The 11438-nt window shown below is 39.0% G+C and overlaps 1 protein-coding gene across 1 annotated transcript; it reads left to right on the top strand.

The window, feature by feature from the left end:
* The first annotated feature begins 1367 nt into the window (after positions 1–1367).
* LOC126821794 (piggyBac transposable element-derived protein 4-like) lies at positions 1368–3444 on the top strand. The gene has a single exon (XM_050550293.2). It carries the CDS (start codon positions 1598–1600, stop codon positions 3344–3346), a length of 1749 nt encoding a protein of 582 aa, XP_050406250.1. The 5' UTR covers positions 1368–1597; the 3' UTR covers positions 3347–3444.
* The last annotated feature ends 7994 nt before the right edge of the window (positions 3445–11438 follow it).

Below are 11438 nucleotides of genomic sequence, written 5' to 3'. Positions count from 1 at the left end.
GCATGCGCGACGACCGCGTGTTGTGCCTCCATTAACTCGCCAGCACATGGCAAACAGGCGTCAATGGTGTAGGCAGCGTATAAATTGGGGTAATCGTCGATGGGCGCGTGTAATGTTCTCAGATGAGTCCAGATTTACTCTGGATTTCACCGATTCGGGCGTAGGTCTGTTATGGTGTGGGGAGGAATCACCATGACTGACAGAACGGACTTGCATATTGTTCAAGGAAGGGTCACTGGTGTGTACTACCGTGACCACACCCTGGCACCGATAGTTCTGCCCTTTGCTCAACGTGCAGGTCGACGTTTCATCTTTCAAGATGATAATGCCCGTGCCCACCGCGCTCGTGTGTGAATGACTACCTCCAGCGTCACCATATTGTCCATTTGCCTTGGCCAGCCCTGAGTCCTGACCTTTCCCATATAGAGCACGTCTGGGACATGATCGGGAAACGTGTTCGTCGACGTCAACGTCAACCGACAACACTGCAAGAATTGGCCGTGGCACTGCAAGAGGAGTGGGTCAGATTGCCCCAAATTGTGATTGGACGTTTAATTAGAAGCATGCCACGACGAATTGCTGAATGTCTAAGGATTGGTGGAGCAATTCCTCTTTTTGAAGACAAAAATCAAAAACGTCCATTTTCACTTTTGACAGTGTATCTCTTTGCGAGTAAAATGGGGGAGTCAGATAAGCCGCCCATATGAACTGTTTATGTTCATGTGTAGGCGATTGGTCTGTTATTAACATACACTGGTTACCTCTGATTAAAACAGCAGTGCATTTCCGCAGTTTTGTATTGTTTCTGAATATCCCCTTCTTTTTTTGAAGAGTATATATCGTCATACTGTACTGACAGGCTAGTTACTGCACTTAGTAAGGTATCCTATCTAGTGACTGCCCTCAATGTACAAATTTATTATATTTAAAGAAAATCAGATAATAGGATAAAAGTAAATGTTGTAATTAAAACTGACATCTCGATAGATGAAGAAAGCATAAAGGGTTAAACAATATAATAAATCAACAAAAACAATACATGGGATTAACGTCGTTACCCACTTACTAGTGCTTACTAGCCAGTTGATCTTAAAGCGGTTAATTTAATAAACATTAATTATCTTAGCGATCGGCAGATTATCACACCATTATACTATGAAGGGCATCTTGCCAGAGGACAGCGGTGGGGCGTTCTACTAATATTCCATTACCATTTTACGTGCATGCCAATGTGTACAGAAGACCTCGCTTTTCTTCCCACACGAACGACTAGTCACTTTTCCACGCCAGGTTCCTCGTTATGCACGCTGGAAATTCTCAAAGGACTTTATAAAACAAAGAGGTCTAGCTTGTCCTTTACCTCTCGTTACGTAAGCGCCCGAAACCGCCCGTAACGTCCTGTACGGGATCGCCCGATGTCGCCCGAAATGACGGTCGGTAAAACTCGGTAATTTTCCACTCGGAACAAAACTCTCACGTGACTAACGACAACTGGAGTGTACTGTAAACATAGCAGTATTCAAAATGGCGGCCTCCGTGAAATTTTTTATATTGAAGAGTTTTGTGTAAAAATGAAGGTTTTTCGTTGAATTTTTGAATGGCGTCATCGGATTCAGACGGCGATTTTAATGGATTCGATTCTTATGACGTTGAATGTGCCGAATTGAAGCAAAAAGAGGTAATAAATGACCGTGAATTGGATGATAATTTTGACGATGAAAGTGACATTGAAATTGAACAAGGACTGGAATACGATTCGTCTGGAGAGTCTAGCAGCGAAAATGATGACTTTGAGGACATATTAAATAGGGACGATCTCGAATGGAGTCAGATTACTCGCAAGGTAATTATCAAACGTTTTTCGGCAAAACAAGGACCGACTAATTTTCCAAATGTAGGTCAGATTGACATAGTTGATGGCGCCGGAGATGGTTCCAAGTTGCCTCCAGCTTCCGCATATTTTGATCAGTTGATTCCTAATACTTTTTGGGAGACATTGAAATTAGAGACAAACCGTTATTCATCTCAAAATGGACGTGATGTAAATATATCAGTGAGTGAACTGAAAACTTTTATAGGTATTACAATGCTGATGGGGTTGATTGTTTTGCCGTCCCTGAAACAATATTGGTCGTCAGACCCCTCGTTGAACAGTGACTTCATAAGGAAGTGCATGTCTCGTGACAGATATTTTGCAATTCAAAGAGATTTGCATCTCACCGATTCTACTAAACAGCCAGCTAAGGGTGCAGATGGTTTTGATCGTTTGTATAAAGTAAGACCCATGATAGACATGTGCAAAAAATCTTTTAGAGAACAATATGATCCCCCACAAAATATAAGTATTGATGAGGGTATGGTTAAGTATAAGGGTCGCCTCGGATTTGTACAATACATGCCCATGAAACCCACGAAAAGAGGTATAAAAGTTTGGATTGCTGCTGCGTCTGATACAGGTTACGTACATGCCTTCAATGTTTACACTGGCAAAAGCCTCGACGGAGTACAAGAAAAAAATCTTGGACACAAGGTTGTTATGGACCTTATGGAAACCATGTTATACGAGTATCGACATGTTTACTTCGATAATTTTTTCACTAGTATTGATTTGGCAATCGAACTCTTGAATAAAAAGACATACTGCTGTGGTACTATTCGGTCCAATAGGAAATACTATCCACTATCACATGTTCATAAACTTGCTAAAGGCAGTACCAAATTTATTCAAAGTAACAACTTGATCGCAACAGCATGGCAGGATAAAAAGACGGTGCACATTTTGTCTACGAACTGTGATGCTGAAATGTCGGTAGTACAACGCAGAACAAGAGCTGGAATTATTGAAAATGTTTCAAAACCACTTTGCATAATTAATTACAACAAATGTATGGGGGGAGTAGACTTGGGTGACCAGCTCCGCCAATACTATTCTTTTGGCCGTACAAGCCTAAAATGGTGGCGCTATTTGTTTTACTTTTTACTAAATGTTGCATGTGTAAACAGCTTTCTGATTTATAAGCTTCACATGAAAGCACTGGGTAAAACCCCAATGACTCAACTTGAATTTCGTCATTCGCTGGCTAAGTGTTTGATTGGTGGAGCAGTTTCTAAAAGTTACAGACGCACCCCAAAACGTAAATTAGAAAACTTGTTCGATGAAAGCAACATATCTGGTCATTCGCTAGTTCATTTTTCTGGGCGCAAACGTGTGTGTGTTTTGTGCAGTGCCTCAGGAAAAGGTGCACCAAGTGGTAGAGGGATCCAATCGTCATTCGGATGCAATATCTGTTCTGTTAATTTGTGTAAAACATGCTTTCCACTGTACCACGCATCTCAGTCAAAATAGACATTTGTAATAACAATGAACTTGGACCAAAGATTTGTTGATATTTTGCTGATTTTAAAATGGACTATGTTCTAGTTTTAATTTTTACTTTTTATTTATTTCAGAGTTATGTTACCCAGTTCACTTTTATGAAGTTTGAGTTCAGAAGTTTGAGTTAAAATTTAAAAAGTTTTGAGTTCAATTTACAAGTTTGAAAGATATACATGTACATGTATAAAGATGGTTTTATAAACTCTTTGGTGTTTCTCATTTTTTCCCCAGAATGTTTCTGGATATCTTCCTTCAGATACATGTATACAACAGATTTACCTAGTATAAATAACATAAATCCAATCCATTGAAGTCGCCGCCCGAATTTGATGATAGCACCCAGAAACTCAACAAAAAATTGTTTATTTTTGTATATTGAGCTTTTTCAATGGAATACATGTTAACACCATTAAGCCTTAAAAACTACAGCTTTGTACATTAATATTAAGTTAAACAAGTCAAGGTAAGCAAAATATGTCGACAACCTAACGGTTTCCTCCGTCGCAACAATCACAGTACGGTTGACGACTTTGTTACTCTTTTACTAAAATGGTTGCCATTTTTTTTATTTACCATCAGATTTTCAAAAATATTGTACCATTGTGAAGGAAATTAAATTCTCCTTAAAATGAAATTAACTTGTCAGATTAATTTTGAACTTTGTAGCATTAAGTTTTTCTCCAAAGGTTATCTTGAAAAAAATTTCAAATTTTTTTTCAGATACATCTTATGATACATAAGTAGTGATGAGAGATGCATATTTCTAGTTGACTCCATTGGAAAGAGAATTCAATTTCCTTTTAGAAAATCATAACTTGTCTTCTTTGAAAGTTGATAGGTTTTGAGCTATAATCACATGAACATTTCGCATATTTTTTCGACGTTTTTTCTGAATATTGTCAGGATTTGGCGTCATACATTATAAAACTCACTAGTAATGAAAAATACCACTCTTGTTGTAACTGAATAATATGTCCCAATCTTTATTCTGGTCAAAAAATTGTACTATTTTAAAATATTTCAATTAATTGATGATACAAAATTCATCTTAACACACCTTATTTAAAAATTTTGAAAAATTCAACATAATGGTTTGAAACGTCTAACGTAAACCTTTTCAAATGAAACTTCGATTTAAAAATATATTCGAACCCTCTGGACAAGTAAAATAGGATGTAATGGATAATTTACACAACAGGTAGGACACTTAAACATCTAGTACTTAGATAGAGATATTATTTATTTTCTGGAGCTTTCAAGCCAGCAAGAGTGTTATTGTCCCTTTAACATTTAACATTCTCTAAAGATATAATATGAAACTCTCGATATTTATTCTTCGTGTTTGGTGTGGTAATGTCTAACATGCTGGGGGGTTGGATGACCGAATGGTTAGCACGTGCGTGCTGTATCATAAGACCTGTCATTGAATCAACCGGCGTGGTTTCGAATCCCCGGTTGTACGTGACAAGTAGGGTCGCCTGTCCAACCTCGTGGGTTTTCTCCGGGTCCTCCGGTTTCCTCCCACTGCTAAACACCCCTACGCGCAAGCGAATTATTGAAATAAAATTAAACCATATGTTAGTCCCGAAATGACCTAGTTTGTGTCGAGTGGACGTTAAGCCTCATTTCTCTCTCTCTCTCTAACATGCTACCAGTAATGGACATTAGGTGCGCACAGCTTGCCACCAGCTATAGCCACTGTACAATTATTAATAATCAATCGGCATAAGTCAAATAAAATCATCATGTTCACTAAACCAGAAGTAATTGTGCTAAAATGTTTGTTGTAGTTGTTACACTGTTAAAAAAGCAATTCAACAAAAAACTATAAGCAGTTTAAAATTTAAAAATTAACAAAAGAAATCCTGCTTAAATAATACATGTTACGTCCCTTCAAATGTAACAGAAATTTACATCTAAAGGTGTAAATTATATAAAACAAACTGTATTTAAGTCTTATCTATTTTAACCTGCATTTAGGCATAATGCGACACTATTTTGTGTGCTATGCTCCTCCGAATGTAGTGCACCAGGTAAAACCACAGAAGGCACGAATTTACACCACTGGAAGTGCCAACTTAGTTGCCACCTGAGCGATTGCAAATTGACTTACTATTTTCAATTGTGCATATACAAGCTATATAATTATTATTGATATGACCAGGTTATGATGACATGTCGAAGTGTTCTAGCAATACATAGCACAGGTAGACCGTACGTGAATGAACTGTGATGGGAAATATAATTCTATAAAGGAAATGAGAACGTACTCAGTGAACCAAGTGAAAAGGTTGGGTGGGGGCAAATGATTTTTCCGGTGCTGGATTTACCACGGTGCAAATAGCGCAGATGAACCAGGGGTATAAAAGGGGCCCATAATACATGTTCAACAAGTAAACAACTTGAGTCCATTCCTCAGTAACATTTAATATTTAAGAGTGATGAGGGTGAACGGTATATCCAATAGCAGAGAGGTCCCGTCAAAAATGATCACATGACAAGCTCTTTGGAACCCTGTATTGTAATAAATAATGGTTGAATAATATCTTAATCCTTTAAGATACGTTTTCATTTCATTTTCGTTCTGGAATTATCGTACACAACAAAACAAACATCCAAAAAGAGGAGGTATGTAACAGCTAAATCTGCCTATTATGTTACATAAATTATTATTTAGACATTTATTCACATGACACGCCAATAATCAACTATCTAGCTAGACCATCGGATGACTTGGGCAATGCCCACCATTAGGCATCTGCATTAAAAGCTTATATGACCGGCAAAGCCGAAAATATATAAAAAGTCTTAAAAAAGCAATTTAATACAAATTTAATACAAATTTAATTTCATCCTCTGTTTGAACCCTGATATAGCTATTCATAACTTCGACCAGAATAAGATAATTTCACAGAAATGTTCATTATAGGGGCCTAGCCTATTCATTTTCCATTACGGTATCCATTTTTTTATTGGACAAGGAACTGGGCCCAAGCTCTACTTACTTTGTTCTTGGGGGGCAATTCAACTACGATCGAGATGACACTTGGTATGCTAGTTCCTTGGACAATTGTGCCTTGATGACGCCATACTCGGTGCTTGGTCTATAATAATCTTGCCCAATGGCTCTTTAAGTAGCATCACTGTTGAAGTATTGATTAACATATAATGAAAAAAACTAAAATGCTGTATATGTGACAATAACCCACTAAACTTTTACTCTTGTTTTTCTTCTCGATTCAAAGAAGATAGATCGATATATAACGTACTTTATAATCCAGAACATGGTAGTACAACACCATATACAATTTGACATTTAAGGCTCATGTACCGAAATTGATATGACATCAGATGCGCTGATAATGACGTAAACGTTTCTTTTATATGTATAATTTTGTTTACTGATTTTAAGATATGAATCCATTTGTTCATTTCGATACGTTATAGATACAAGTTATGTTTCTCCTTTTTATAGTTGACTCCTATGTCGTGGCTTGGCTCGGTTCCTTGGGCATGGAAATCGAGTGAAAGCACAATAGTTATCTATTTAGCACTCTTATTAAAATACAGATCTATATTTCGTTTCGTTTTTTTTATACTTTTGATGGCCTACACAACATGAAGATCTGACGGGTTGTAATTGCAGGTCGCGTCAGAGGTCATACGAGCGGCTTTTGACTCTACCACGTCAGACATATACGTTTCTAGTGGTTTATGCACAGTTCCGTGTACAGTACGCGTCTAGAACTCGCCATAGCAGATTGCTTCATTGGCTAATCCCTCACATTAACCAGAACGCGGCTTATATAACAACTTTTCCAGATCCTAGTGTAGTGAAGACAAGTAAAACGAAATTTTGAACTATAAAAAAACGAAACGAAATAGGATCTGTGTTTTAACCAGATTGTCTATTTAGTTCAAACGGAGCCCGGTTGGTTCATTTTTCTCCGTTGTCCCTTCACAAATCTCTGTTATAGTCTCTTTCGGCAACCCTTTATTAACCTTCTATTAATATTTTGCTGTTTATTTGTTTATTGTTTTCCTTACTTATTGTTGTATATTTTGGGGTCTATCATGTTACTTCTTATGGAGAGAGAGAGAGAGAGAGAGAGAGAGAGAGAGAGAGAGAGAGAGAGAGAGGGATGGGGTTTAACGTCCACTCGACACAAACTAGGTCATTTCGGGACTAACACATGGTTCAATTTTATTTCGATAATTCGCTTGCGCATAGGGGTCTTTAGCAGTGGGAGGAAACCGAAGGACCCGGAGAAAACCCACGAGGTTGGACAGGCGACCCTACTCCTTGTCACGTACAACCGGGGAATCGAAACCCCGCCAGTTGACTCAATGACAGACCGTATGATACAGCGTGGCGCACCGCAGCGCGCACCTGCTAACCATTCGGCCATCCCCCCCCCTACTTCTTATGGAGAGGAGTGTTGTATACTTGACAGGATATGCCCTATACCCGGAATGATCGCCTTACTCATTTTGTAGACTTTGATTGCAAATTAGTGTGGCTGAAACCAAACCGTGTTATATATTTTTTCTGAAATCGTATATCAATGACTCATAAATAATTTTCTTGTATATTAAGTATGCATATTGTTTTTATATAGCACAGATCAAGTTTTAACTTGAATCTGAACAATGTATCATGTTCATTTTGATTATAGGAATTACGCCTGCGATATCAAATTACTGAAGCTATATTTTAATATATACAAATGTTACATCTGGTCACGTATAACTAGGATCGTTAGTTCCCAGTCGTAGTCAGGACAAAACGGACTAATTAGATCGAAAAATTATTTTTAAATTAAAAAAAAACAACAAAAAACTATTGATTCGGGTATTAATAACCCCAGTTACTGACTATATGTGATACCCTGTAAACTATAGTTGTTTTTGGCCGATCCATTTGCAAGGCCTTAATGAAAGGTGTGCGCATTTTCTTAGGGCTTTTTGTACATCCAATCATAATTTCTTTGGGATTTCGTCGCAGTCATAAACTATGATAAGTGGGTCAAGAACCATGGAATTTTTCAATCCCGGTTCCCATTTGTCAGCGGTAGCGGCCCCGGGGCTGACAAACTAAGTGTTGGCTAGTCGAAGGTCCACACGTGTACACATTGGAGTACACAGAAAACACCAATCTGCTTCACAGAGATTTAGCGAAGGCCTTCTCCATATAACTGTGTGTAAGTGACATCACATCACATGGCGTCGATCATTGGCTCATGAATAGATCGTGTAATGTTTACATAACGTGAACTGGTTCGGGCAGAATGGTGCCTTTTACTCATTTTATATACTCATTTACACTAAATAGGAAATATTTTTTTTTATCCAGATACACTTCAAACACCTTTACTTATTTATCTATTCGTCCCAAAAAATGTTCTAGAATTTGCAGAAGGAAAAAGGTTAATATCGTGGGATCATTAACCCGTACCGATGACATCTCTATCAGTATGATATTAGCGGCCTAACGTATGTTCACTGCTGATGAGTGTGGGAAAACACATTTGAAAGTTGGAATTCGATGAAAAAAAACCCCAATTAACCGTATGTTAGTCCCCAAATTACCCCAGTATTGAGTTAAACCCTATTCCTAGGTTGTACTGTCTGGTTGTAGTTGAATTTTAAAATATGATTTCGATTTATTCATATTTCCTCAAAACAATACCAACTGCATAGATCAAAGACTATGTGTGTTGGAATGCATATATATAGCGGTCAGTAACAAGAGCATCGCTAACGCTGCAATATACGTCCACATTCCAGCTTTGATTGATATGGTACTTTTTAAAATGAAGAGAATGAAATATGAAATGGCTGTAATATGATCAGAGGCAAAGAAGGCTAGGCGTCGGGTTTGTTTTGCCAAATTTACAGACAAAATACTAACAATAAAGTGGGTGTGACACCAAGTTCCAAAATAATCCATTCAGAATTGTGGCCTTTGGGCGTTAAAGGCAAAAATTGGGCATTGCTCTGCCCCTGGGCGTTGGGGCATTCACCAAAATCAATAGTTGATGCCCTTAGGCTATAAGGAATACATATGCCAAATACCAAGTTGATCCATCCAGAATTCGGGCCTGTAAATGATAAACATAAAAATTGGGTGTGACTCTGCCCCTGGGGGTCGTGACATGCAGTTGTCGTCCTTAGGCTATAATGAAATGAAATGAAATGAAATGGAGTTTAACGTCCTACTGTTCTGCTCCTAACCTGGGCTAATGAAGACGGGCATACGCCATACAGTGTGCTATGAGGGAAATTTTGCCCGGACAGCGGCACTACGGCCTACTCTTATATCGAATTCCAACTGTCAAGGGATCTTTTACGTGCACGCCAATGTGTACACGGGACCTCGGTTTTTCGTCCCATCCGAACGACTAGACAGCTTTCCTTGTCAGCCCCTCCATCCTGCATCACTGACAAGGGAGAACCACGCCGGAAAATCTGGATGAACTTTCTCGGCCAATGCAGGGATCGAACACCCGACCTCCAGGCTAGCGAGCTAGCGTCTTACCCACTTAGCCACGTGATCCCCCCTTAGGCTATAAGGAAAACATATCCCAAGTTCAAAGACAATCCATTAGGAATCGTGGCCTGTAGGCAACTCACAGAGACACAAAGAAAAAATGGGTGTGGCTCTGCCCCTGGGGGTTGGGCAATCACCAAAAAAATAGAGGTCAGCCTTGGGGTATAACGTATAAGTATGAAAAAGTTTTCAAGATGATCGATTAAGCATTGCAGGCTGTAAGTGACATACAGACACACAAAAAGAAAATGGGTGTGGCTCTGTCCCTGGGGGCTGGGCATTCACCACAAACAATAGGGATGTTCCTTAGGATAGAAGGAGTAAGCATGCAAAGTTTCAAGGTGATACGTTACGAAATGCGGTCTGTAGATAACAAACAATGAATACAAGAAATGGGCGTGGCTCTGCCACTGGGGGTCGGAAATGCCCCAAGAACAATAGGGATCATCCTTAGGGTATAAGGAATTCATATGAAATTTTTTCAAGACGGTCGATTAAGAATTGCGCCCTGTAGGCGACACAAAGACACACGAAAAGAAAATGGGCGTGGCTCTGCCCCTGGGGGTTGGGCATGCACCCCAAACGATAGGGATGTTCCTTAGGGTACAAAGAATGTGTATGCAAAGTTTCAAGATTATTAGTTAAGAAATGTGGCCTGTAGACGACAAACAAACAAATACTAGAAATGGGCGTGGCTCTGCCCCGGGGGGTCGGGCATGCACCAAAAACAATAGGGATCTTCCTTGGGGTATAAGGAATAAGTATACCAAGTTTGAAGAAAATCCATGAAGAATTGCGCCCTGTAGGCGAACCACAGACACACACACACACACACACACATACATACATACACACACACACACACACACACACACAGACAGGGGCGACGGCATAATACGTTCACATTATGAATGTGGACGTATAAAAAGGGAAATCTAGAATTCATGTTTGTGTGTTCAATGCTTTAACAGGAGACAAATGGACTGTAGATCAGCTATAGATAAATGACCCCGCTTATCAATTTCAATTTTATTCTTGTTCGTCTAATATAGCGTTGTTGATCAGACTTTAATCTAAGCTTCTAAGATCTTTGCAAGCTATTTAATCATTTGATTTCTGTGTTTCAAATATGAATGATATGCTTCATCCTTCCAGACCGTAAACCGAGTATCTGCAGCAAAGAACAAAGAAAATCCCATATAAAGAGCACTGCACAAAGGGGAACATTTATACCCATATCTATATCCTTTAGTTCATGTAGGTAGCCTGCCGCCAAATAGTTCAGTATCCACGGCACGCGACACGCGTCACATTCTTATCACAGAAATAAGGGCGGGAACGGTGCGTGGAGCCTTGCTTGTCAATCAACCAATGGGCGTAACTTTTACAAAGGCTGATTGACCAGCTCTAACAAACAGTTTTACTGTCGTACAAGATGAATTGGCGCGTTTTATCAACAGCAGAATAGGTATTGTTTTCTAGACAATGGGAGATGGAAATAACAGCGATTTT

The sequence above is a fragment of the Patella vulgata genome, chromosome 5, assembly GCF_932274485.2.
Source record: "Patella vulgata chromosome 5, xgPatVulg1.2, whole genome shotgun sequence".
Taxonomy (NCBI): Eukaryota; Metazoa; Mollusca; class Gastropoda; family Patellidae; genus Patella; species Patella vulgata.
The sequence above is the reverse complement of the archived record's forward strand: the minus strand, read 5'-3'. Positions and strand labels throughout refer to the sequence as shown.

Bases quoted from the DNA above. Each gene is read 5' to 3' on its own strand.
- LOC126821794 (XM_050550293.2), top strand. From the start codon at position 1,598: ATGGCGTCATCGGATTCAGACGGCGATTTTAATGGATTCGATTCTTAT.